Here is a 27,688-nt window from a genome sequence, read left to right as displayed (position 1 = left end):
CACACAGAGCCACCCCCTCCCCACACCCTCCTCCCTACCCCCATCCACTCAGCTGGTGTTCACCCCGCTCAAACATTCATCATTTCCGCTTCAAAATCTCTTGTCTGAGGCAGCTATGACAGGACCCCAATTCATAAGCTCTCAAAGGCTAGAGCAGTGCATTTCCAAGCGTTTCCCTAAGGATGGGCCTTGAGGAGGGCGCCCCAGGGAACATCAGTGTGGCCTGAGGAGGCCATCCTGCTGGCAAGCAAGGCTCATTTCGTCCACCCACAGGGAAGTGGAGGCTCTAGATGTTTCCTTCTGCCATTGTTGCTCCAAGGTGATTTGGGTGACACTTGGATGAAAAGGGAGGGGAGAGGAACTTGATGCTCCCCCGGATGTTGCACTCCCGGGGCCAGCTGCCCACAGGACACTCGGGAGGCAGGGATGTCTGGGAGCAGCTTCGGGGGGCCCTGGAATGGGAAGTACGTATATCTCGGCAAAGATCACCCGAGATGCTTGCAGCGACAACTTTGAGGCCCACCTGAGCACATGACACTGGCGTCCGCCCAGGCCCCATATTGGGTGTGTTCCAGGACATGTGGGGGCAGCTCCACAGGTAGGTCTCACGCCCTGAGCAGCCCAGGACCTGAGCCTCTGCAGCAGGAGACCGCCAGAGACAGCTTCCCAGCCCCACCAAGGTGCCACCTTGGACCGTTCACCCCTCCAAGGGACCCGCTCCGTCGGATCCGAGGCTGTCCCGAAGACTACCTTTCCACTGAGCACGTGACTCATGTCACTTTCAGTCCTACAGCCTACCCTGCATCTGGAACAAGCATGGACCTACTGAGCGTCCTCTGAGCACAGGGAGATGGCTGGGAGGAAGGCTGCAATTGCCAGCAGGCTGCTAAGAGTCCCTCCAGAGACAAATAGACACTTTCTCCTAGTAGGAGGTAGAACTGAGGATTATAACTATCCCATGCAGGAAGCAAGCTGACAGTCAATCCAAAAACATAGGAAAGAATATGTTAGAAATGTATAGTTTGACAGTTAATCTTGGAACTTCTGGATCCAGCTGTACCTGAAGACAGAACTACCACTCCATTGCACCCCATATATCTTAAGACACTATGAATTTGGGGCCTATCACTTGCAAACCAAAATGTCTTGACTAATATGCACCATAGCTGGTAGGAAAAAGCCACCCATATTTCTGGTAAGTGAAGGCAACCCTCCGCATTCGTTGAGGCTGTGAGCTCAGAGGTCCAACCCAAGGTTCAGGCATTGCACCCAGGCCTGTTGACGAACACTGAACACTGATACCTTGGCAGGATTCCCGTGATGCTTACCATGGGTAGGAGTTGTTGTGTCCCACCAATCTGGAGGGAAAACAGCAGAATCAGAAAGGAGATCTACAGAATCAAGGTTGGCCCAATGACCTACAACTGGGGTCTGAGACAGTGGGGACTGAGGAGCTCCACTGTCTGGGGGAGAAAGGGCCCTTTCCTGAGAGTTGCAGTGAGCCCAAACCATGCCCTCGAATGTCCACAACAAGGGCCATGAGCTGGTACAATCCCCAAGAGCAATGTCTGAGCTCTCCTGACTGAGTGCTGTCCAGTAAAAGCATGGCCTCGACTCTGCAGGGCATGATGAAGATCTGTTCCCTCCTCACACAGACCTCTTGGTCCAGGTAAGGCTTCCAAGTCCAAATGGCCCCAGGACAGACCCCCACTGTCACCCTACTCTCAGTGGGGAACACTGTGTCGCTGTAAAGCCCTTATCTCGCTGAGCCAGATCAGAGGACCCATGTGACAGGGGCTCATCTGGAACCATCCACAGGATCTAGAGAGACCTAGGAAGGTACTGAGAGGTGGAGATCCTCCACACACCCCTCTCAGGACTACTGGTTGGGGCTGCTGAGGTGACTGGGGAGAGAGAAGACACCCCGAAGACTGGAGGCAGCAGAACTCACCTGGCCTGAGCGTGGACTGTGGCCGGGCAGCTGTGAGGAGAGAAGGCAGATCAGACACTTGCACGCAAGTGGCCCAAGGGGAGCAAAGGGGATGATGCTGAGCAGGTGAGCTGCTCAGTCCCTCGTGTGCCCGGTCACAGAGGACGGGGCTCTGCCAGCCACACCCCTGCAGAGATGCTCCTTGTGACAGGTCCCTGCAGACCAGCGTGCGTTATTTCCATGTCAGGGCGATAAGCTCTCCGTCTAGATGACCACGTTACCCCAAGACCCAGCGTCAGTCTCCCGGCTGTTAGCAGTCCGCTGAGGCACAAGGCTGAGGAGGCCTGCTCCAGGCCCAGATCGCATGTGTGATCTGTCGGAACCGACCCCAGGTGATGACAAGCCTGGGCCACGCAGGGGTCACTGCCCTGCCCACAGCAGACCATGTGCCAACATGCATCTCCGTGATCTGGAGGGGCCTTCATTCCAGACTCAGGAACAAACCCTGGGCCATCTACAGTCCTTTCCCATGACCACCATTCAAAGACCCTACACAGAACTTCCCTCCTTTGCCTCTGGCTGGCACTGTCACAGTGGACAATCACGGCTTAGGCATCACTTTCAGTTTGGATCTTTGTTATCATTCACTATCATGATGCCTGGTGGCTTGACCAAAATTATGATAACTGAAGAAAAGAGTTAAGGAGATTTCAGGGAAAACAGAGGTGTAGAAAAAGCTTTGAGAAGGCATCAGAATGGAAGGGGAAACCACACCCCAGAAGGGGGACACCCAAATTCTTTGAGGCTACCTGAGCAAATGACACCAGCATCCTCCTGGTGCCCACAGTTATGAGTGTTCCAGCCACTGTTGGGGCAGCTCCACAGGAAGGTCTCATTCCCTGAGCACCCTAGTTCATCCAGAAGAATCGGCCCGGAGCCCTGACCAAACCGGGCACTTCCTGGGGCCGACACGGCCGAACCACAGCTCAGCTGTCTGCAGACCACGTTGGCATCATTGATGTCCCAGCTGTCATCACACACGGTGCCCCAGGAGCCTTGATACAGGACCTCCACTCGGCCCTGACACCTGTCATCTCCGTTCACCAACCTCATAGCCAAACCCGATTCAGTCTCTAAAGGGAAACACAAAACCCCACGTTATGTCTTTCTTCAGGGCACAGGTCTAAGGAAAGTACCAAACTCAGGAGACTTTCTGATGGCAGCTCTCCCTCCCGCTCCCTAAAGGGAGTCAACTTTTATAAGGCTGGGAGGTCATTGTCGTCACAGAGGGAGGAGCAGAGACATCCTGTTCTGCACGGGTCTCGGGGCGCTCACATGTAGGGATGCAGCCCATAAGTCCAAAAAGAGATGCAGTAAGGGACCCCCACCCACCCCGGACACACCCAGGCTGCAGCACCACAGCTACCAGGGGAGGGCCAAGACCGTCCCCCTGCTTGGCAGCTTGGTGGCTTCTGGGTGCTTCTACGGGTTCTGGCAGAGCTCCTGGGGATGCTGGGACCCGGCCAGATAGGAGCAGGTCGGGCAGTTTCACCCCCTCCCCGGATAGCCGTCCATGGCCTGAGAGACCTGCAGAGGACCCGGCAGCACTGAGAGGCAGCCAGGACCTACACTGACTCCACACTCCCCACCCACGGAGGATGTCTGCTGAGCATCTGACTAGGACTCTACTGGTCACATAGTGGACTGGCCCGCAGAGTCCAGAATGCCACTTGCCCTGTGCGTGTACTGAGCCAGCTTCCCGCTCAGCTGGGTCACCTGGGACAAGGGCCCCGTCTGAGTTCCACCAGCTGCCTCCACCCCTCTGAGTCTGCATGTTCGCTTTTTCATGAGAAAACCTTCGCTACCACCCTTGCATGAGCCACGGGCCCACCGGCACATCCGAGGGGCTGCCCAGATGCCGGAGACAATCCAGGTTCCTGGAACCCAGAGCACTAAGGTCACTCATGACCCGCCCTCCCCTGGGCGCTCTCCCTGTCACTTCTGGATGCACATGTGGCCCCATGGAGTCTGCGGTGTGGCCCGGATGGGGGACACAGGGTCTCGGGCCTGCTGTCACGTCCCACCGACAGACGGTCGGTGGTTACCACGCTCCCTCTCCACAGAGCTCTCCCCTGCCAGGACCGTAATGGGGCCAAAGGTAGGAGGACACCTTCCGGCTTCTCTGAACCTGCAGCCAGCCTTCTCTGGGAGAGCATCCAGCAGAGGATGACAGCTTAGGTGCATGAATGGGGAGTAGCCGTGTTGGAAATCCCACGTCCAGTTACGAAGCCCCAGCCAGGAGACTCAGGGATGGAGGGGAAAATCATGTGTCCCCACCGGTTCTGCAAAGTGCTGTGTTTCCCCTACAGTGGGGGGAACGGGGGTAGGGGGGCAGGGAGTAGAGGGACATCCCGAGGAAGGTCACCGGAGACTCACCTGGCCAGGCAGTGGTCTGCGGCTGAGCACCTGTGGGGAAGAGAAGGACAGTCACACACCCAGCACACAGGGGACCCACTGGAATCCACACAGACGACACTGCGCACATGCACATGGAGCTGATGCTCCTCGTGCGTCCTCAGCATGGGCGGTGTCAGGGCCCGCTGAGGGTGTCGCAGTCCTCTGGGGGCTCCTCCTTCGGTCTCACGTCCTGTGCCTGCCTCCCTGGGCCTGGGGGCTCACCTTCCAGAATAGGACAGCCCCTGCCATGCCTGGGACAGGCCGCCAAAGCCACCAGTTAACTTTTCGGGGGAACAGCTATAAAGCCCCAAGGGTCAGTGTAGAAAGTGCCCAAATCCAGCCCAGGTGCAGTGATTCTGAGACCCATCAAGGTGCCTCCCCTCCCCCAGAGTTTCTGCCTGGGGGCCAGTTCCAACCCCAATGTCCCAGCAGGCTCATTAGTTTTCCACACAGAGCCACCCCCTCCCCACACCCTCCTCCCTACCCCCATCCACTCAGCTGGTGTTCACCCCGCTCAAACATTCATCATTTCCGCTTCAAAATCTCTTGTCTGAGGCAGCTATGACAGGACCCCAATTCATAAGCTCTCAAAGGCTAGAGCAGTGCATTTCCAAGCGTTTCCCTAAGGATGGGCCTTGAGGAGGGCGCCCCAGGGAACATCAGTGTGGCCTGAGGAGGCCATCCTGCTGGCAAGCAAGGCTCATTTCGTCCACCCACAGGGAAGTGGAGGCTCTAGATGTTTCCTTCTGCCATTGTTGCTCCAAGGTGATTTGGGTGACACTTGGATGAAAAGGGAGGGGAGAGGAACTTGATGCTCCCCCGGATGTTGCACTCCCGGGGCCAGCTGCCCACAGGACACTCGGGAGGCAGGGATGTCTGGGAGCAGCTTCGGGGGGCCCTGGAATGGGAAGTACGTATATCTCGGCAAAGATCACCCGAGATGCTTGCAGCGACAACTTTGAGGCCCACCTGAGCACATGACACTGGCGTCCGCCCAGGCCCCACATTGGGTGTGTTCCAGGACATGTGGGGGCAGCTCCACAGGTAGGTCTCACGCCCTGAGCAGCCCAGGACCTGAGCCTCTGCAGCAGGAGACCGCCAGAGACAGCTTCCCAGCCCCACCAAGGTGCCACCTTGGACCGTTCACCCCTCCAAGGGACCCGCTCCGTCGGACCCGAGGCTGTCCCGAAGACTACCTTTCCACTGAGCACGTGACTCATGTCACTTTCAGTCCTACAGCCTACCCTGCATCTGGAACAAGCATGGACCTACTGAGCGTCCTCTGAGCACAGGGAGATGGCTGGGAGGAAGGCTGCAATTGCCAGCAGGCTGCTTAGAGTCCCTCCAGGACTTCTCAGCTGAAGAACAGAGACAAATAGACCCTTTCCCCTAGTAGAACGTAGAACCGTGGCTGGCGACTGTCCCGTGAAGGAAGCGAGCGCACAGTCCCATTCGCCAACCTCATACCTGGTGGCTTGGCCAAAGCTAACACTAATTCTAAGCAAAGAGCTACGGAGATTTCAGGGAAGACGGAGATGTAGAAAAAGCCTTGAGAAGGTGTCAGAATGGAAGGGGAAACCCTCTGGGGGACACCCAACTTCTTTAAGGCTCACCTGAGCAGATGACACCAGCATCCTCCTGGTGCCCACAGTTGTGGCTGTTCCAGCCGCTGTGGGGGCAGCTCCACAGGGAGGCCTCATTCCCTGAGCAGCCCACATCATCCAGCACGATCAGCCCCGAGCCCTGGCCGAACCGGGCACTTCCTGGGGCCGACGTGGCCCAACCACAGCCCAGCTGCCTGCAGACCACGTTGGCATCGTTGATGTCCCAGCTGTCGTCACACACGGTGCCCCAGGAGCCTCGATACAGGACCTCCACTCGGCCCTGACACCTGTCACCTCCGTTCACCAGCCTCAGTGCCAAGCCCGATTCGGTCTCTAGAGGGCAACACAAGACCCCAAGTCATGTCTCTCTTCAGGGCACAGGTCAAAGGCAGCTTCCAGACTCAAGAGACTTCCTGATGGCAGCTGCATCCCACTCCCTAAAGGGAGTTACCTCTCTATAAGCCCAGGAGCTCATCGTCATCACAGGGAGAGGAGCAGAGACATCCTGTCCTGCCCGTGTCTCGGGGTGCTCACGTGCAGGGATGCGGCCCACAAGTCCAAAAAGAGGTGAGCAGGAAGGGATCCCCAACCCACCCCGGACACACCCAGGCTGCAGCACCACAGCTACCAGGGGAAGGCCAAGACCCTCCCCCTGCTGGACAGCTTGGTGGCTCCTGGGTGCTTCTCCCCGGGTTCTGGCAGAGCTCCTGGGGATGCTGGGACCCGGCCAGATAGGAGCAGGTCGGGCAGTTTCACCCCCTCCCCGGACAGCCGTCCATGGCCTGAGAGACCTGCAGAGGACCCGGCAGCACTGAGAGGCAGCCAGGACCTACACTGACTCCCCTCACCTCCCAGAGGATGTCTGCTGAGCATCTGGACTCCACTGGTCACCTAGTGGACCAGCCCACTAAGACCAGACCTTGCATCTGGCCTTCACGGACTCTAGTCTCACTCACAGGGACAAGGATAACAAAAGCCACACCCTGAGACTTCTCGTGTCCCATTCAAACCCAACCTCTATCCAGCAGCAGAGAGCGAGCCCCACAAAGGTGAACAGGGACAGTTACCTGTTGGTAATGGAGTAGGCAAGAATGTGACCGGTGTGGATTCTGGAAGGGGCAACCAAGAAAGGTCAGGGTTACACATCACAGGAAGGAAGCTCCGGGAGAGTCTGCAGTGGCACCACAGCTGCTCCCCGCCCGGATGTCACCGCTTCCCTGTGCGTGCCCTGAGCCAGCTTCCCGCTCAGCTGGGTCACCTGGGACAAGGGCCCCGTCTGAGTTCCACCAGCTGCCTCCACCCCTCTGAGTCTGCATGTTCGCTTTTTCATGAGAAAACCTTCGCTACCACCCTTGCATGAGCCACGGGCCCACCGGCACATCCGAGGGGCTGCCCAGATGCCGGAGACAATCCAGGTTCCTGGAACCCAGAGCACTAAGGTCACTCATGACCCGCCCTCCCCTGGGCGCTCTCCCTGTCACTTCTGGATGCACATGTGGCCCCATGGAGTCTGCGGTGTGGCCCGGATGGGGGACACAGGGTCTCGGGCCTGCTGTCACGTCCCACCGACAGACGGTCGGTGGTTACCACGCTCCCTCTCCACAGAGCTCTCCCCTGCCAGGACCGTAATGGGGCCAAAGGTAGGAGGACACCTTCCGGCTTCTCTGAACCTGCAGCCAGCCTTCTCTGGGAGAGCATCCAGCAGAGGATGACAGCTTAGGTGCATGAATGGGGAGTAGCCGTGTTGGAAATCCCACGTCCAGTTACGAAGCCCCAGCCAGGAGACTCAGGGATGGAGGGGAAAATCATGTGTCCCCACCGGTTCTGCAAAGTGCTGTGTTTCCCCTACAGTGGGGGGAACGGGGGTAGGGGGGCAGGGAGTAGAGGGACATCCCGAGGAAGGTCACCGGAGACTCACCTGGCCAGGCAGTGGTCTGCGGCTGAGCACCTGTGGGGAAGAGAAGGACAGTCACACACCCAGCACACAGGGGACCCGCTGGAATCCACACAGACGACACTGCGCACATGCACATGGAGCTGATGCTCCTCGTGCGTCCTCAGCATGGGCGGTGTCAGGGCCCGCTGAGGGTGTCGCAGTCCTCTGGGGGCTCCTCCTTCGGTCTCACGTCCTGTGCCTGCCTCCCTGGGCCTGGGGGCTCACCTTCCAGAATAGGACAGCCCCTGCCATGCCTGGGACAGGCCGCCAAAGCCACCAGTTAACTTTTCGGGGGAACAGCTATAAAGCCCCAAGGGTCAGTGTAGAAAGTGCCCAAATCCAGCCCAGGTGCAGTGATTCTGAGACCCATCAAGGTGCCTCCCCTCCCCCAGAGTTTCTGCCTGGGGGCCAGTTCCAACCCCAATGTCCCAGCAGGCTCATTAGTTTTCCACACAGAGCCACCCCCTCCCCACACCCTCCTCCCTACCCCCATCCACTCAGCTGGTGTTCACCCCGCTCAAACATTCATCATTTCCGCTTCAAAATCTCTTGTCTGAGGCAGCTATGACAGGACCCCAATTCATAAGCTCTCAAAGGCTAGAGCAGTGCATTTCCAAGCGTTTCCCTAAGGATGGGCCTTGAGGAGGGCGCCCCAGGGAACATCAGTGTGGCCTGAGGAGGCCATCCTGCTGGCAAGCAAGGCTCATTTTGTCCACCCACAGGGAAGTGGAGGCTCTAGATGTTTCCTTCTGCCATTGTTGCTCCAAGGTGATTTGGGTGACACTTGGATGAAAAGGGAGGGGAGAGGAACTTGATGCTCCCCCGGATGTTGCACTCCCGGGGCCAGCTGCCCACAGGACACTCGGGAGGCAGGGATGTCTGGGAGCAGCTTCGGGGGGCCCTGGAATGGGAAGTACGTATATCTCGGCAAAGATCACCCGAGATGCGTGCAGCGACAACTTTGAGGCCCACCTGAGCACATGACACTGGCGTCCGCCCAGGCCCCACATTGGGTGTGTTCCAGGACATGTGGGGGCAGCTCCACAGGTAGGTCTCACGCCCTGAGCAGCCCAGGACCTGAGCCTCTGCAGCAGGAGACCGCCAGAGACAGCTTCCCAGCCCCACCAAGGTGCCACCTTGGACCGTTCACCCCTCCAAGGGACCCGCTCCGTCGGACCCGAGGCTGTCCCGAAGACTACCTTTCCACTGAGCACGTGACTCATGTCACTTTCAGTCCTACAGCCTACCCTGCATCTGGAACAAGCATGGACCTACTGAGCGTCCTCTGAGCACAGGGAGATGGCTGGGAGGAAGGCTGCAATTGCCAGCAGGCTGCTTAGAGTCCCTCCAGGACTTCTCAGCTGAAGAACAGAGACAAATAGACCCTTTCCCCTAGTAGAACGTAGAACCGTGGCTGGCGACTGTCCCGTGAAGGAAGCGAGCGCACAGTCCCATTCGCCAACCTCATACCTGGTGGCTTGGCCAAAGCTAACACTAATTCTAAGCAAAGAGCTACGGAGATTTCAGGGAAGACGGAGATGTAGAAAAAGCCTTGAGAAGGTGTCAGAATGGAAGGGGAAACCCTCTGGGGGACACCCAACTTCTTTAAGGCTCACCTGAGCAGATGACACCAGCATCCTCCTGGTGCCCACAGTTGTGGCTGTTCCAGCCGCTGTGGGGGCAGCTCCACAGGGAGGCCTCATTCCCTGAGCAGCCCACATCATCCAGCACGATCAGCCCCGAGCCCTGGCCGAACCGGGCACTTCCTGGGGCCGACGTGGCCCAACCACAGCCCAGCTGCCTGCAGACCACGTTGGCATCGTTGATGTCCCAGCTGTCGTCACACACGGTGCCCCAGGAGCCTCGATACAGGACCTCCACTCGGCCCTGACACCTGTCACCTCCGTTCACCAGCCTCAGTGCCAAGCCCGATTCGGTCTCTAGAGGGCAACACAAGACCCCAAGTCATGTCTCTCTTCAGGGCACAGGTCAAAGGCAGCTTCCAGACTCAAGAGACTTCCTGATGGCAGCTGCATCCCACTCCCTAAAGGGAGTTACCTCTCTATAAGCCCAGGAGCTCATCGTCATCACAGGGAGAGGAGCAGAGACATCCTGTCCTGCCCGTGTCTCGGGGTGCTCACGTGCAGGGATGCGGCCCACAAGTCCAAAAAGAGGTGAGCAGGAAGGGATCCCCAACCCACCCCGGACACACCCAGGCTGCAGCACCACAGCTACCAGGGGAAGGCCAAGACCCTCCCCCTGCTGGACAGCTTGGTGGCTCCTGGGTGCTTCTCCCCGGGTTCTGGCAGAGCTCCTGGGGATGCTGGGACCCGGCCAGATAGGAGCAGGTCGGGCAGTTTCACCCCCTCCCCGGACAGCCGTCCATGGCCTGAGAGACCTGCAGAGGACCCGGCAGCACTGAGAGGCAGCCAGGACCTACACTGACTCCCCTCACCTCCCAGAGGATGTCTGCTGAGCATCTGGACTCCACTGGTCACCTAGTGGACCAGCCCACTAAGACCAGACCTTGCATCTGGCCTTCACGGACTCTAGTCTCACTCACAGGGACAAGGATAACAAAAGCCACACCCTGAGACTTCTCGTGTCCCATTCAAACCCAACCTCTATCCAGCAGCAGAGAGCGAGCCCCACAAAGGTGAACAGGGACAGTTACCTGTTGGTAATGGAGTAGGCAAGAATGTGACCGGTGTGGATTCTGGAAGGGGCAACCAAGAAAGGTCAGGGTTACACATCACAGGAAGGAAGCTCCGGGAGAGTCTGCAGTGGCACCACAGCTGCTCCCCGCCCGGATGTCACCGCTTCCCTGTGCGTGCCCTGAGCCAGCTTCCCGCTCAGCTGGGTCACCTGGGACAAGGGCCCCGTCTGAGTTCCACCAGCTGCCTCCACCCCTCTGAGTCTGCATGTTCGCTTTTTCATGAGAAAACCTTCGCTACCACCCTTGCATGAGCCACGGGCCCACCGGCACATCCGAGGGGCTGCCCAGATGCCGGAGACAATCCAGGTTCCTGGAACCCAGAGCACTAAGGTCACTCATGACCCGCCCTCCCCTGGGCGCTCTCCCTGTCACTTCTGGATGCACATGTGGCCCCATGGAGTCTGCGGTGTGGCCCGGATGGGGGACACAGGGTCTCGGGCCTGCTGTCACGTCCCACCGACAGACGGTCGGTGGTTACCACGCTCCCTCTCCACAGAGCTCTCCCCTGCCAGGACCGTAATGGGGCCAAAGGTAGGAGGACACCTTCCGGCTTCTCTGAACCTGCAGCCAGCCTTCTCTGGGAGAGCATCCAGCAGAGGATGACAGCTTAGGTGCATGAATGGGGAGTAGCCGTGTTGGAAATCCCACGTCCAGTTACGAAGCCCCAGCCAGGAGACTCAGGGATGGAGGGGAAAATCATGTGTCCCCACCGGTTCTGCAAAGTGCTGTGTTTCCCCTACAGTGGGGGGAACGGGGGTAGGGGGGCAGGGAGTAGAGGGACATCCCGAGGAAGGTCACCGGAGACTCACCTGGCCAGGCAGTGGTCTGCGGCTGAGCACCTGTGGGGAAGAGAAGGACAGTCACACACCCAGCACACAGGGGACCCGCTGGAATCCACACAGACGACACTGCGCACATGCACATGGAGCTGATGCTCCTCGTGCGTCCTCAGCATGGGCGGTGTCAGGGCCCGCTGAGGGTGTCGCAGTCCTCTGGGGGCTCCTCCTTCGGTCTCACGTCCTGTGCCTGCCTCCCTGGGCCTGGGGGCTCACCTTCCAGAATAGGACAGCCCCTGCCATGCCTGGGACAGGCCGCCAAAGCCACCAGTTAACTTTTCGGGGGAACAGCTATAAAGCCCCAAGGGTCAGTGTAGAAAGTGCCCAAATCCAGCCCAGGTGCAGTGATTCTGAGACCCATCAAGGTGCCTCCCCTCCCCCAGAGTTTCTGCCTGGGGGCCAGTTCCAACCCCAATGTCCCAGCAGGCTCATTAGTTTTCCACACAGAGCCACCCCCTCCCCACACCCTCCTCCCTACCCCCATCCACTCAGCTGGTGTTCACCCCGCTCAAACATTCATCATTTCCGCTTCAAAATCTCTTGTCTGAGGCAGCTATGACAGGACCCCAATTCATAAGCTCTCAAAGGCTAGAGCAGTGCATTTCCAAGCGTTTCCCTAAGGATGGGCCTTGAGGAGGGCGCCCCAGGGAACATCAGTGTGGCCTGAGGAGGCCATCCTGCTGGCAAGCAAGGCTCATTTCGTCCACCCACAGGGAAGTGGAGGCTCTAGATGTTTCCTTCTGCCATTGTTGCTCCAAGGTGATTTGGGTGACACTTGGATGAAAAGGGAGGGGAGAGGAACTTGATGCTCCCCCGGATGTTGCACTCCCGGGGCCAGCTGCCCACAGGACACTCGGGAGGCAGGGATGTCTGGGAGCAGCTTCGGGGGGCCCTGGAATGGGAAGTACGTATATCTCGGCAAAGATCACCCGAGATGCTTGCAGCGACAACTTTGAGGCCCACCTGAGCACATGACACTGGCGTCCGCCCAGGCCCCACATTGGGTGTGTTCCAGGACATGTGGGGGCAGCTCCACAGGTAGGTCTCACGCCCTGAGCAGCCCAGGACCTGAGCCTCTGCAGCAGGAGACCGCCAGAGACAGCTTCCCAGCCCCACCAAGGTGCCACCTTGGACCGTTCACCCCTCCAAGGGACCCGCTCCGTCGGACCCGAGGCTGTCCCGAAGACTACCTTTCCACTGAGCACGTGACTCATGTCACTTTCAGTCCTACAGCCTACCCTGCATCTGGAACAAGCATGGACCTACTGAGCGTCCTCTGAGCACAGGGAGATGGCTGGGAGGAAGGCTGCAATTGCCAGCAGGCTGCTTAGAGTCCCTCCAGGACTTCTCAGCTGAAGAACAGAGACAAATAGACCCTTTCCCCTAGTAGAACGTAGAACCGTGGCTGGCGACTGTCCCGTGAAGGAAGCGAGCGCACAGTCCCATTCGCCAACCTCATACCTGGTGGCTTGGCCAAAGCTAACACTAATTCTAAGCAAAGAGCTACGGAGATTTCAGGGAAGACGGAGATGTAGAAAAAGCCTTGAGAAGGTGTCAGAATGGAAGGGGAAACCCTCTGGGGGACACCCAACTTCTTTAAGGCTCACCTGAGCAGATGACACCAGCATCCTCCTGGTGCCCACAGTTGTGGCTGTTCCAGCCGCTGTGGGGGCAGCTCCACAGGGAGGCCTCATTCCCTGAGCAGCCCACATCATCCAGCACGATCAGCCCCGAGCCCTGGCCGAACCGGGCACTTCCTGGGGCCGACGTGGCCCAACCACAGCCCAGCTGCCTGCAGACCACGTTGGCATCGTTGATGTCCCAGCTGTCGTCACACACGGTGCCCCAGGAGCCTCGATACAGGACCTCCACTCGGCCCTGACACCTGTCACCTCCGTTCACCAGCCTCAGTGCCAAGCCCGATTCGGTCTCTAGAGGGCAACACAAGACCCCAAGTCATGTCTCTCTTCAGGGCACAGGTCAAAGGCAGCTTCCAGACTCAAGAGACTTCCTGATGGCAGCTGCATCCCACTCCCTAAAGGGAGTTACCTCTCTATAAGCCCAGGAGCTCATCGTCATCACAGGGAGAGGAGCAGAGACATCCTGTCCTGCCCGTGTCTCGGGGTGCTCACGTGCAGGGATGCGGCCCACAAGTCCAAAAAGAGGTGAGCAGGAAGGGATCCCCAACCCACCCCGGACACACCCAGGCTGCAGCACCACAGCTACCAGGGGAAGGCCAAGACCCTCCCCCTGCTGGACAGCTTGGTGGCTCCTGGGTGCTTCTCCCCGGGTTCTGGCAGAGCTCCTGGGGATGCTGGGACCCGGCCAGATAGGAGCAGGTCGGGCAGTTTCACCCCCTCCCCGGACAGCCGTCCATGGCCTGAGAGACCTGCAGAGGACCCGGCAGCACTGAGAGGCAGCCAGGACCTACACTGACTCCCCTCACCTCCCAGAGGATGTCTGCTGAGCATCTGGACTCCACTGGTCACCTAGTGGACCAGCCCACTAAGACCAGACCTTGCATCTGGCCTTCACGGACTCTAGTCTCACTCACAGGGACAAGGATAACAAAAGCCACACCCTGAGACTTCTCGTGTCCCATTCAAACCCAACCTCTATCCAGCAGCAGAGAGCGAGCCCCACAAAGGTGAACAGGGACAGTTACCTGTTGGTAATGGAGTAGGCAAGAATGTGACCGGTGTGGATTCTGGAAGGGGCAACCAAGAAAGGTCAGGGTTACACATCACAGGAAGGAAGCTCCGGGAGAGTCTGCAGTGGCACCACAGCTGCTCCCCGCCCGGATGTCACCGCTTCCCTGTGCGTGCCCTGAGCCAGCTTCCCGCTCAGCTGGGTCACCTGGGACAAGGGCCCCGTCTGAGTTCCACCAGCTGCCTCCACCCCTCTGAGTCTGCATGTTCGCTTTTTCGTGAGAAAACCTTCGCTACCACCCTTGCATGAGCCACGGGCCCACCGGCACATCCGAGGGGCTGCCCAGATGCCGGAGACAATCCAGGTTCCTGGAACCCAGAGCACTAAGGTCACTCATGACCCGCCCTCCCCTGGGCGCTCTCCCTGTCACTTCTGGATGCACATGTGGCCCCATGGAGTCTGCGGTGTGGCCCGGATGGGGGACACAGGGTCTCGGGCCTGCTGTCACGTCCCACCGACAGACGGTCGGTGGTTACCACGCTCCCTCTCCACAGAGCTCTCCCCTGCCAGGACCGTAATGGGGCCAAAGGTAGGAGGACACCTTCCGGCTTCTCTGAACCTGCAGCCAGCCTTCTCTGGGAGAGCATCCAGCAGAGGATGACAGCTTAGGTGCATGAATGGGGAGTAGCCGTGTTGGAAATCCCACGTCCAGTTACGAAGCCCCAGCCAGGAGACTCAGGGATGGAGGGGAAAATCATGTGTCCCCACCGGTTCTGCAAAGTGCTGTGTTTCCCCTACAGTGGGGGGAACGGGGGTAGGGGGGCAGGGAGTAGAGGGACATCCCGAGGAAGGTCACCGGAGACTCACCTGGCCAGGCAGTGGTCTGCGGCTGAGCACCTGTGGGGAAGAGAAGGACAGTCACACACCCAGCACACAGGGGACCCACTGGAATCCACACAGACGACACTGCGCACATGCACATGGAGCTGATGCTCCTCGTGCGTCCTCAGCATGGGCGGTGTCAGGGCCCGCTGAGGGTGTCGCAGTCCTCTGGGGGCTCCTCCTTCGGTCTCACGTCCTGTGCCTGCCTCCCTGGGCCTGGGGGCTCACCTTCCAGAATAGGACAGCCCCTGCCATGCCTGGGACAGGCCGCCAAAGCCACCAGTTAACTTTTCGGGGGAACAGCTATAAAGCCCCAAGGGTCAGTGTAGAAAGTGCCCAAATCCAGCCCAGGTGCAGTGATTCTGAGACCCATCAAGGTGCCTCCCCTCCCCCAGAGTTTCTGCCTGGGGGCCAGTTCCAACCCCAATGTCCCAGCAGGCTCATTAGTTTTCCACACAGAGCCACCCCCTCCCCACACCCTCCTCCCTACCCCCATCCACTCAGCTGGTGTTCACCCCGCTCAAACATTCATCATTTCCGCTTCAAAATCTCTTGTCTGAGGCAGCTATGACAGGACCCCAATTCATAAGCTCTCAAAGGCTAGAGCAGTGCATTTCCAAGCGTTTCCCTAAGGATGGGCCTTGAGGAGGGCGCCCCAGGGAACATCAGTGTGGCCTGAGGAGGCCATCCTGCTGGCAAGCAAGGCTCATTTCGTCCACCCACAGGGAAGTGGAGGCTCTAGATGTTTCCTTCTGCCATTGTTGCTCCAAGGTGATTTGGGTGACACTTGGATGAAAAGGGAGGGGAGAGGAACTTGATGCTCCCCCGGATGTTGCACTCCCGGGGCCAGCTGCCCACAGGACACTCGGGAGGCAGGGATGTCTGGGAGCAGCTTCGGGGGGCCCTGGAATGGGAAGTACGTATATCTCGGCAAAGATCACCCGAGATGCTTGCAGCGACAACTTTGAGGCCCACCTGAGCACATGACACTGGCGTCCGCCCAGGCCCCACATTGGGTGTGTTCCAGGACATGTGGGGGCAGCTCCACAGGTAGGTCTCACGCCCTGAGCAGCCCAGGACCTGAGCCTCTGCAGCAGGAGACCGCCAGAGACAGCTTCCCAGCCCCACCAAGGTGCCACCTTGGACCGTTCACCCCTCCAAGGGACCCGCTCCGTCGGACCCGAGGCTGTCCCGAAGACTACCTTTCCACTGAGCACGTGACTCATGTCACTTTCAGTCCTACAGCCTACCCTGCATCTGGAACAAGCATGGACCTACTGAGCGTCCTCTGAGCACAGGGAGATGGCTGGGAGGAAGGCTGCAATTGCCAGCAGGCTGCTTAGAGTCCCTCCAGGACTTCTCAGCTGAAGAACAGAGACAAATAGACCCTTTCCCCTAGTAGAACGTAGAACCGTGGCTGGCGACTGTCCCGTGAAGGAAGCGAGCGCACAGTCCCATTCGCCAACCTCATACCTGGTGGCTTGGCCAAAGCTAACACTAATTCTAAGCAAAGAGCTACGGAGATTTCAGGGAAGACGGAGATGTAGAAAAAGCCTTGAGAAGGTGTCAGAATGGAAGGGGAAACCCTCTGGGGGACACCCAACTTCTTTAAGGCTCACCTGAGCAGATGACACCAGCATCCTCCTGGTGCCCACAGTTGTGGCTGTTCCAGCCGCTGTGGGGGCAGCTCCACAGGGAGGCCTCATTCCCTGAGCAGCCCACATCATCCAGCACGATCAGCCCCGAGCCCTGGCCGAACCGGGCACTTCCTGGGGCCGACGTGGCCCAACCACAGCCCAGCTGCCTGCAGACCACGTTGGCATCGTTGATGTCCCAGCTGTCGTCACACACGGTGCCCCAGGAGCCTCGATACAGGACCTCCACTCGGCCCTGACACCTGTCACCTCCGTTCACCAGCCTCAGTGCCAAGCCCGATTCGGTCTCTAGAGGGCAACACAAGACCCCAAGTCATGTCTCTCTTCAGGGCACAGGTCAAAGGCAGCTTCCAGACTCAAGAGACTTCCTGATGGCAGCTGCATCCCACTCCCTAAAGGGAGTTACCTCTCTATAAGCCCAGGAGCTCATCGTCATCACAGGGAGAGGAGCAGAGACATCCTGTCCTGCCCGTGTCTCGGGGTGCTCACGTGCAGGGATGCGGCCCACAAGTCCAAAAAGAGGTGAGCAGGAAGGGATCCCCAACCCACCCCGGACACACCCAGGCTGCAGCACCACAGCTACCAGGGGAAGGCCAAGACCCTCCCCCTGCTGGACAGCTTGGTGGCTCCTGGGTGCTTCTCCCCGGGTTCTGGCAGAGCTCCTGGGGATGCTGGGACCCGGCCAGATAGGAGCAGGTCGGGCAGTTTCACCCCCTCCCCGGACAGCCGTCCATGGCCTGAGAGACCTGCAGAGGACCCGGCAGCACTGAGAGGCAGCCAGGACCTACACTGACTCCCCTCACCTCCCAGAGGATGTCTGCTGAGCATCTGGACTCCACTGGTCACCTAGTGGACCAGCCCACTAAGACCAGACCTTGCATCTGGCCTTCACGGACTCTAGTCTCACTCACAGGGACAAGGATAACAAAAGCCACACCCTGAGACTTCTCGTGTCCCATTCAAACCCAACCTCTATCCAGCAGCAGAGAGCGAGCCCCACAAAGGTGAACAGGGACAGTTACCTGTTGGTAATGGAGTAGGCAAGAATGTGACCGGTGTGGATTCTGGAAGGGGCAACCAAGAAAGGTCAGGGTTACACATCACAGGAAGGAAGCTCCGGGAGAGTCTGCAGTGGCACCACAGCTGCTCCCCGCCCGGATGTCACCGCTTCCCTGTGCGTGCCCTGAGCCAGCTTCCCGCTCAGCTGGGTCACCTGGGACAAGGGCCCCGTCTGAGTTCCACCAGCTGCCTCCACCCCTCTGAGTCTGCATGTTCGCTTTTTCGTGAGAAAACCTTCGCTACCACCCTTGCATGAGCCACGGGCCCACCGGCACATCCGAGGGGCTGCCCAGATGCCGGAGACAATCCAGGTTCCTGGAACCCAGAGCACTAAGGTCACTCATGACCCGCCCTCCCCTGGGCGCTCTCCCTGTCACTTCTGGATGCACATGTGGCCCCATGGAGTCTGCGGTGTGGCCCGGATGGGGGACACAGGGTCTCGGGCCTGCTGTCACGTCCCACCGACAGACGGTCGGTGGTTACCACGCTCCCTCTCCACAGAGCTCTCCCCTGCCAGGACCGTAATGGGGCCAAAGGTAGGAGGACACCTTCCGGCTTCTCTGAACCTGCAGCCAGCCTTCTCTGGGAGAGCATCCAGCAGAGGATGACAGCTTAGGTGCATGAATGGGGAGTAGCCGTGTTGGAAATCCCACGTCCAGTTACGAAGCCCCAGCCAGGAGACTCAGGGATGGAGGGGAAAATCATGTGTCCCCACCGGTTCTGCAAAGTGCTGTGTTTCCCCTACAGTGGGGGGAACGGGGGTAGGGGGGCAGGGAGTAGAGGGACATCCCGAGGAAGGTCACCGGAGACTCACCTGGCCAGGCAGTGGTCTGCGGCTGAGCACCTGTGGGGAAGAGAAGGACAGTCACACACCCAGCACACAGGGGACCCGCTGGAATCCACACAGACGACACTGCGCACATGCACATGGAGCTGATGCTCCTCGTGCGTCCTCAGCATGGGCGGTGTCAGGGCCCGCTGAGGGTGTCGCAGTCCTCTGGGGGCTCCTCCTTCGGTCTCACGTCCTGTGCCTGCCTCCCTGGGCCTGGGGGCTCACCTTCCAGAATAGGACAGCCCCTGCCATGCCTGGGACAGGCCGCCAAAGCCACCAGTTAACTTTTCGGGGGAACAGCTATAAAGCCCCAAGGGTCAGTGTAGAAAGTGCCCAAATCCAGCCCAGGTGCAGTGATTCTGAGACCCATCAAGGTGCCTCCCCTCCCCCAGAGTTTCTGCCTGGGGGCCAGTTCCAACCCCAATGTCCCAGCAGGCTCATTAGTTTTCCACACAGAGCCACCCCCTCCCCACACCCTCCTCCCTACCCCCATCCACTCAGCTGGTGTTCACCCCGCTCAAACATTCATCATTTCCGCTTCAAAATCTCTTGTCTGAGGCAGCTATGACAGGACCCCAATTCATAAGCTCTCAAAGGCTAGAGCAGTGCATTTCCAAGCGTTTCCCTAAGGATGGGCCTTGAGGAGGGCGCCCCAGGGAACATCAGTGTGGCCTGAGGAGGCCATCCTGCTGGCAAGCAAGGCTCATTTCGTCCACCCACAGGGAAGTGGAGGCTCTAGATGTTTCCTTCTGCCATTGTTGCTCCAAGGTGATTTGGGTGACACTTGGATGAAAAGGGAGGGGAGAGGAACTTGATGCTCCCCCGGATGTTGCACTCCCGGGGCCAGCTGCCCACAGGACACTCGGGAGGCAGGGATGTCTGGGAGCAGCTTCGGGGGGCCCTGGAATGGGAAGTACGTATATCTCGGCAAAGATCACCCGAGATGCGTGCAGCGACAACTTTGAGGCCCACCTGAGCACATGACACTGGCGTCCGCCCAGGCCCCACATTGGGTGTGTTCCAGGACATGTGGGGGCAGCTCCACAGGTAGGTCTCACGCCCTGAGCAGCCCAGGACCTGAGCCTCTGCAGCAGGAGACCGCCAGAGACAGCTTCCCAGCCCCACCAAGGTGCCACCTTGGACCGTTCACCCCTCCAAGGGACCCGCTCCGTCGGACCCGAGGCTGTCCCGAAGACTACCTTTCCACTGAGCACGTGACTCATGTCACTTTCAGTCCTACAGCCTACCCTGCATCTGGAACAAGCATGGACCTACTGAGCGTCCTCTGAGCACAGGGAGATGGCTGGGAGGAAGGCTGCAATTGCCAGCAGGCTGCTTAGAGTCCCTCCAGGACTTCTCAGCTGAAGAACAGAGACAAATAGACCCTTTCCCCTAGTAGAACGTAGAACCGTGGCTGGCGACTGTCCCGTGAAGGAAGCGAGCGCACAGTCCCGTTCGCCAACCTCATACCTGGTGGCTTGGCCAAAGCTAACACTAATTCTAAGCAAAGAGCTACGGAGATTTCAGGGAAGACGGAGATGTAGAAAAAGCCTTGAGAAGGTGTCAGAATGGAAGGGGAAACCCTCTGGGGGACACCCAACTTCTTTAAGGCTCACCTGAGCAGATGACACCAGCATCCTCCTGGTGCCCACAGTTGTGGCTGTTCCAGCCGCTGTGGGGGCAGCTCCACAGGGAGGCCTCATTCCCTGAGCAGCCCACATCATCCAGCACGATCAGCCCCGAGCCCTGGCCGAACCGGGCACTTCCTGGGGCCGACGTGGCCCAACCACAGCCCAGCTGCCTGCAGACCACGTTGGCATCGTTGATGTCCCAGCTGTCGTCACACACGGTGCCCCAGGAGCCTCGATACAGGACCTCCACTCGGCCCTGACACCTGTCACCTCCGTTCACCAGCCTCAGTGCCAAGCCCGATTCGGTCTCTAGAGGGCAACACAAGACCCCAAGTCATGTCTCTCTTCAGGGCACAGGTCAAAGGCAGCTTCCAGACTCAAGAGACTTCCTGATGGCAGCTGCATCCCACTCCCTAAAGGGAGTTACCTCTCTATAAGCCCAGGAGCTCATCGTCATCACAGGGAGAGGAGCAGAGACATCCTGTCCTGCCCGTGTCTCGGGGTGCTCACGTGCAGGGATGCGGCCCACAAGTCCAAAAAGAGGTGAGCAGGAAGGGATCCCCAACCCACCCCGGACACACCCAGGCTGCAGCACCACAGCTACCAGGGGAAGGCCAAGACCCTCCCCCTGCTGGACAGCTTGGTGGCTCCTGGGTGCTTCTCCCCGGGTTCTGGCAGAGCTCCTGGGGATGCTGGGACCCGGCCAGATAGGAGCAGGTCGGGCAGTTTCACCCCCTCCCCGGACAGCCGTCCATGGCCTGAGAGACCTGCAGAGGACCCGGCAGCACTGAGAGGCAGCCAGGACCTACACTGACTCCCCTCACCTCCCAGAGGATGTCTGCTGAGCATCTGGACTCCACTGGTCACCTAGTGGACCAGCCCACTAAGACCAGACCTTGCATCTGGCCTTCACGGACTCTAGTCTCACTCACAGGGACAAGGATAACAAAAGCCACACCCTGAGACTTCTCGTGTCCCATTCAAACCCAACCTCTATCCAGCAGCAGAGAGCGAGCCCCACAAAGGTGAACAGGGACAGTTACCTGTTGGTAATGGAGTAGGCAAGAATGTGACCGGTGTGGATTCTGGAAGGGGCAACCAAGAAAGGTCAGGGTTACACATCACAGGAAGGAAGCTCCGGGAGAGTCTGCAGTGGCACCACAGCTGCTCCCCGCCCGGATGTCACCGCTTCCCTGTGCGTGCCCTGAGCCAGCTTCCCGCTCAGCTGGGTCACCTGGGACAAGGGCCCCGTCTGAGTTCCACCAGCTGCCTCCACCCCTCTGAGTCTGCATGTTCGCTTTTTCGTGAGAAAACCTTCGCTACCACCCTTGCATGAGCCACGGGCCCACCGGCACATCCGAGGGGCTGCCCAGATGCCGGAGACAATCCAGGTTCCTGGAACCCAGAGCACTAAGGTCACTCATGACCCGCCCTCCCCTGGGCGCTCTCCCTGTCACTTCTGGATGCACATGTGGCCCCATGGAGTCTGCGGTGTGGCCCGGATGGGGGACACAGGGTCTCGGGCCTGCTGTCACGTCCCACCGACAGACGGTCGGTGGTTACCACGCTCCCTCTCCACAGAGCTCTCCCCTGCCAGGACCGTAATGGGGCCAAAGGTAGGAGGACACCTTCCGGCTTCTCTGAACCTGCAGCCAGCCTTCTCTGGGAGAGCATCCAGCAGAGGATGACAGCTTAGGTGCATGAATGGGGAGTAGCCGTGTTGGAAATCCCACGTCCAGTTACGAAGCCCCAGCCAGGAGACTCAGGGATGGAGGGGAAAATCATGTGTCCCCACCGGTTCTGCAAAGTGCTGTGTTTCCCCTACAGTGGGGGGAACGGGGGTAGGGGGGCAGGGAGTAGAGGGACATCCCGAGGAAGGTCACCGGAGACTCACCTGGCCAGGCAGTGGTCTGCGGCTGAGCACCTGTGGGGAAGAGAAGGACAGTCACACACCCAGCACACAGGGGACCCGCTGGAATCCACACAGACGACACTGCGCACATGCACATGGAGCTGATGCTCCTCGTGCGTCCTCAGCATGGGCGGTGTCAGGGCCCGCTGAGGGTGTCGCAGTCCTCTGGGGGCTCCTCCTTCGGTCTCACGTCCTGTGCCTGCCTCCCTGGGCCTGGGGGCTCACCTTCCAGAATAGGACAGCCCCTGCCATGCCTGGGACAGGCCGCCAAAGCCACCAGTTAACTTTTCGGGGGAACAGCTATAAAGCCCCAAGGGTCAGTGTAGAAAGTGCCCAAATCCAGCCCAGGTGCAGTGATTCTGAGACCCATCAAGGTGCCTCCCCTCCCCCAGAGTTTCTGCCTGGGGGCCAGTTCCAACCCCAATGTCCCAGCAGGCTCATTAGTTTTCCACACAGAGCCACCCCCTCCCCACACCCTCCTCCCTACCCCCATCCACTCAGCTGGTGTTCACCCCGCTCAAACATTCATCATTTCCGCTTCAAAATCTCTTGTCTGAGGCAGCTATGACAGGACCCCAATTCATAAGCTCTCAAAGGCTAGAGCAGTGCATTTCCAAGCGTTTCCCTAAGGATGGGCCTTGAGGAGGGCGCCCCAGGGAACATCAGTGTGGCCTGAGGAGGCCATCCTGCTGGCAAGCAAGGCTCATTTCGTCCACCCACAGGGAAGTGGAGGCTCTAGATGTTTCCTTCTGCCATTGTTGCTCCAAGGTGATTTGGGTGACACTTGGATGAAAAGGGAGGGGAGAGGAACTTGATGCTCCCCCGGATGTTGCACTCCCGGGGCCAGCTGCCCACAGGACACTCGGGAGGCAGGGATGTCTGGGAGCAGCTTCGGGGGGCCCTGGAATGGGAAGTACGTATATCTCGGCAAAGATCACCCGAGATGCGTGCAGCGACAACTTTGAGGCCCACCTGAGCACATGACACTGGCGTCCGCCCAGGCCCCACATTGGGTGTGTTCCAGGACATGTGGGGGCAGCTCCACAGGTAGGTCTCACGCCCTGAGCAGCCCAGGACCTGAGCCTCTGCAGCAGGAGACCGCCAGAGACAGCTTCCCAGCCCCACCAAGGTGCCACCTTGGACCGTTCACCCCTCCAAGGGACCCGCTCCGTCGGACCCGAGGCTGTCCCGAAGACTACCTTTCCACTGAGCACGTGACTCATGTCACTTTCAGTCCTACAGCCTACCCTGCATCTGGAACAAGCATGGACCTACTGAGCGTCCTCTGAGCACAGGGAGATGGCTGGGAGGAAGGCTGCAATTGCCAGCAGGCTGCTTAGAGTCCCTCCAGGACTTCTCAGCTGAAGAACAGAGACAAATAGACCCTTTCCCCTAGTAGAACGTAGAACCGTGGCTGGCGACTGTCCCGTGAAGGAAGCGAGCGCACAGTCCCGTTCGCCAACCTCATACCTGGTGGCTTGGCCAAAGCTAACACTAATTCTAAGCAAAGAGCTACGGAGATTTCAGGGAAGACGGAGATGTAGAAAAAGCCTTGAGAAGGTGTCAGAATGGAAGGGGAAACCCTCTGGGGGACACCCAACTTCTTTAAGGCTCACCTGAGCAGATGACACCAGCATCCTCCTGGTGCCCACAGTTGTGGCTGTTCCAGCCGCTGTGGGGGCAGCTCCACAGGGAGGCCTCATTCCCTGAGCAGCCCACATCATCCAGCACGATCAGCCCCGAGCCCTGGCCGAACCGGGCACTTCCTGGGGCCGACGTGGCCCAACCACAGCCCAGCTGCCTGCAGACCACGTTGGCATCGTTGATGTCCCAGCTGTCGTCACACACGGTGCCCCAGGAGCCTCGATACAGGACCTCCACTCGGCCCTGACACCTGTCACCTCCGTTCACCAGCCTCAGTGCCAAGCCCGATTCGGTCTCTAGAGGGCAACACAAGACCCCAAGTCATGTCTCTCTTCAGGGCACAGGTCAAAGGCAGCTTCCAGACTCAAGAGACTTCCTGATGGCAGCTGCATCCCACTCCCTAAAGGGAGTTACCTCTCTATAAGCCCAGGAGCTCATCGTCATCACAGGGAGAGGAGCAGAGACATCCTGTCCTGCCCGTGTCTCGGGGTGCTCACGTGCAGGGATGCGGCCCACAAGTCCAAAAAGAGGTGAGCAGGAAGGGATCCCCAACCCACCCCGGACACACCCAGGCTGCAGCACCACAGCTACCAGGGGAAGGCCAAGACCCTCCCCCTGCTGGACAGCTTGGTGGCTCCTGGGTGCTTCTCCCCGGGTTCTGGCAGAGCTCCTGGGGATGCTGGGACCCGGCCAGATAGGAGCAGGTCGGGCAGTTTCACCCCCTCCCCGGACAGCCGTCCATGGCCTGAGAGACCTGCAGAGGACCCGGCAGCACTGAGAGGCAGCCAGGACCTACACTGACTCCCCTCACCTCCCAGAGGATGTCTGCTGAGCATCTGGACTCCACTGGTCACCTAGTGGACCAGCCCACTAAGACCAGACCTTGCATCTGGCCTTCACGGACTCTAGTCTCACTCACAGGGACAAGGATAACAAAAGCCACACCCTGAGACTTCTCGTGTCCCATTCAAACCCAACCTCTATCCAGCAGCAGAGAGCGAGCCCCACAAAGGTGAACAGGGACAGTTACCTGTTGGTAATGGAGTAGGCAAGAATGTGACCGGTGTGGATTCTGGAAGGGGCAACCAAGAAAGGTCAGGGTTACACATCACAGGAAGGAAGCTCCGGGAGAGTCTGCAGTGGCACCACAGCTGCTCCCCGCCCGGATGTCACCGCTTCCCTGTGCGTGCCCTGAGCCAGCTTCCCGCTCAGCTGGGTCACCTGGGACAAGGGCCCCGTCTGAGTTCCACCAGCTGCCTCCACCCCTCTGAGTCTGCATGTTCGCTTTTTCGTGAGAAAACCTTCGCTACCACCCTTGCATGAGCCACGGGCCCACCGGCACATCCGAGGGGCTGCCCAGATGCCGGAGACAATCCAGGTTCCTGGAACCCAGAGCACTAAGGTCACTCATGACCCGCCCTCCCCTGGGCGCTCTCCCTGTCACTTCTGGATGCACATGTGGCCCCATGGAGTCTGCGGTGTGGCCCGGATGGGGGACACAGGGTCTCGGGCCTGCTGTCACGTCCCACCGACAGACGGTCGGTGGTTACCACGCTCCCTCTCCACAGAGCTCTCCCCTGCCAGGACCGTAATGGGGCCAAAGGTAGGAGGACACCTTCCGGCTTCTCTGAACCTGCAGCCAGCCTTCTCTGGGAGAGCATCCAGCAGAGGATGACAGCTTAGGTGCATGAATGGGGAGTAGCCGTGTTGGAAATCCCACGTCCAGTTACGAAGCCCCAGCCAGGAGACTCAGGGATGGAGGGGAAAATCATGTGTCCCCACCGGTTCTGCAAAGTGCTGTGTTTCCCCTACAGTGGGGGGAACGGGGGTAGGGGGGCAGGGAGTAGAGGGACATCCCGAGGAAGGTCACCGGAGACTCACCTGGCCAGGCAGTGGTCTGCGGCTGAGCACCTGTGGGGAAGAGAAGGACAGTCACACACCCAGCACACAGGGGACCCGCTGGAATCCACACAGACGACACTGCGCACATGCACATGGAGCTGATGCTCCTCGTGCGTCCTCAGCATGGGCGGTGTCAGGGCCCGCTGAGGGTGTCGCAGTCCTCTGGGGGCTCCTCCTTCGGTCTCACGTCCTGTGCCTGCCTCCCTGGGCCTGGGGGCTCACCTTCCAGAATAGGACAGCCCCTGCCATGCCTGGGACAGGCCGCCAAAGCCACCAGTTAACTTTTCGGGGGAACAGCTATAAAGCCCCAAGGGTCAGTGTAGAAAGTGCCCAAATCCAGCCCAGGTGCAGTGATTCTGAGACCCATCAAGGTGCCTCCCCTCCCCCAGAGTTTCTGCCTGGGGGCCAGTTCCAACCCCAATGTCCCAGCAGGCTCATTAGTTTTCCACACAGAGCCACCCCCTCCCCACACCCTCCTCCCTACCCCCATCCACTCAGCTGGTGTTCACCCCGCTCAAACATTCATCATTTCCGCTTCAAAATCTCTTGTCTGAGGCAGCTATGACAGGACCCCAATTCATAAGCTCTCAAAGGCTAGAGCAGTGCATTTCCAAGCGTTTCCCTAAGGATGGGCCTTGAGGAGGGCGCCCCAGGGAACATCAGTGTGGCCTGAGGAGGCCATCCTGCTGGCAAGCAAGGCTCATTTCGTCCACCCACAGGGAAGTGGAGGCTCTAGATGTTTCCTTCTGCCATTGTTGCTCCAAGGTGATTTGGGTGACACTTGGATGAAAAGGGAGGGGAGAGGAACTTGATGCTCCCCCGGATGTTGCACTCCCGGGGCCAGCTGCCCACAGGACACTCGGGAGGCAGGGATGTCTGGGAGCAGCTTCGGGGGGCCCTGGAATGGGAAGTACGTATATCTCGGCAAAGATCACCCGAGATGCGTGCAGCGACAACTTTGAGGCCCACCTGAGCACATGACACTGGCGTCCGCCCAGGCCCCACATTGGGTGTGTTCCAGGACATGTGGGGGCAGCTCCACAGGTAGGTCTCACGCCCTGAGCAGCCCAGGACCTGAGCCTCTGCAGCAGGAGACCGCCAGAGACAGCTTCCCAGCCCCACCAAGGTGCCACCTTGGACCGTTCACCCCTCCAAGGGACCCGCTCCGTCGGACCCGAGGCTGTCCCGAAGACTACCTTTCCACTGAGCACGTGACTCATGTCACTTTCAGTCCTACAGCCTACCCTGCATCTGGAACAAGCATGGACCTACTGAGCGTCCTCTGAGCACAGGGAGATGGCTGGGAGGAAGGCTGCAATTGCCAGCAGGCTGCTTAGAGTCCCTCCAGGACTTCTCAGCTGAAGAACAGAGACAAATAGACCCTTTCCCCTAGTAGAACGTAGAACCGTGGCTGGCGACTGTCCCGTGAAGGAAGCGAGCGCACAGTCCCATTCGCCAACCTCATACCTGGTGGCTTGGCCAAAGCTAACACTAATTCTAAGCAAAGAGCTACGGAGATTTCAGGGAAGACGGAGATGTAGAAAAAGCCTTGAGAAGGTGTCAGAATGGAAGGGGAAACCCTCTGGGGGACACCCAACTTCTTTAAGGCTCACCTGAGCAGATGACACCAGCATCCTCCTGGTGCCCACAGTTGTGGCTGTTCCAGCCGCTGTGGGGGCAGCTCCACAGGGAGGCCTCATTCCCTGAGCAGCCCACATCATCCAGCACGATCAGCCCCGAGCCCTGGCCGAACCGGGCACTTCCTGGGGCCGACGTGGCCCAACCACAGCCCAGCTGCCTGCAGACCACGTTGGCATCGTTGATGTCCCAGCTGTCGTCACACACGGTGCCCCAGGAGCCTCGATACAGGACCTCCACTCGGCCCTGACACCTGTCACCTCCGTTCACCAGCCTCAGTGCCAAGCCCGATTCGGTCTCTAGAGGGCAACACAAGACCCCAAGTCATGTCTCTCTTCAGGGCACAGGTCAAAGGCAGCTTCCAGACTCAAGAGACTTCCTGATGGCAGCTGCATCCCACTCCCT

General features: G+C 59.3%; 1 protein-coding gene across 1 annotated transcript in view; it reads right to left on the bottom strand.

Moving 5' to 3' along the window:
• Positions 1-27,688, bottom strand: part of DMBT1 (deleted in malignant brain tumors 1) — a 76,372-nt gene that overhangs the window by 27,253 nt on the left and 21,431 nt on the right. The window contains 21 exon segments of the mRNA XM_072972407.1: positions 1,952-1,981; positions 2,740-3,063; positions 3,323-3,517; positions 3,640-3,706; positions 4,367-4,396; positions 6,001-6,185; positions 9,544-9,867; positions 10,602-10,643; positions 11,453-11,482; positions 13,087-13,410; positions 14,145-14,186; positions 14,996-15,025; positions 16,630-16,953; positions 20,173-20,529; positions 20,792-20,809; positions 23,127-23,138; positions 23,716-24,037; positions 24,586-24,597; positions 25,097-25,125; positions 25,625-25,654; positions 27,259-27,582. Of these exon segments, the coding sequence (XP_072828508.1) occupies positions 1,952-1,981; positions 2,740-3,063; positions 3,323-3,517; positions 3,640-3,706; positions 4,367-4,396; positions 6,001-6,185; positions 9,544-9,867; positions 10,602-10,643; positions 11,453-11,482; positions 13,087-13,410; positions 14,145-14,186; positions 14,996-15,025; positions 16,630-16,953; positions 20,173-20,529; positions 20,792-20,809; positions 23,127-23,138; positions 23,716-24,037; positions 24,586-24,597; positions 25,097-25,125; positions 25,625-25,654; positions 27,259-27,582 (3,051 nt within the window).

Source organism: Vicugna pacos, chromosome 11 (assembly GCF_048564905.1).
Source record: "Vicugna pacos chromosome 11, VicPac4, whole genome shotgun sequence".
Classification (NCBI taxonomy): Eukaryota; Metazoa; Chordata; class Mammalia; order Artiodactyla; family Camelidae; genus Vicugna; species Vicugna pacos.
The sequence above is the reverse complement of the archived record's forward strand: the minus strand, read 5'-3'. Positions and strand labels throughout refer to the sequence as shown.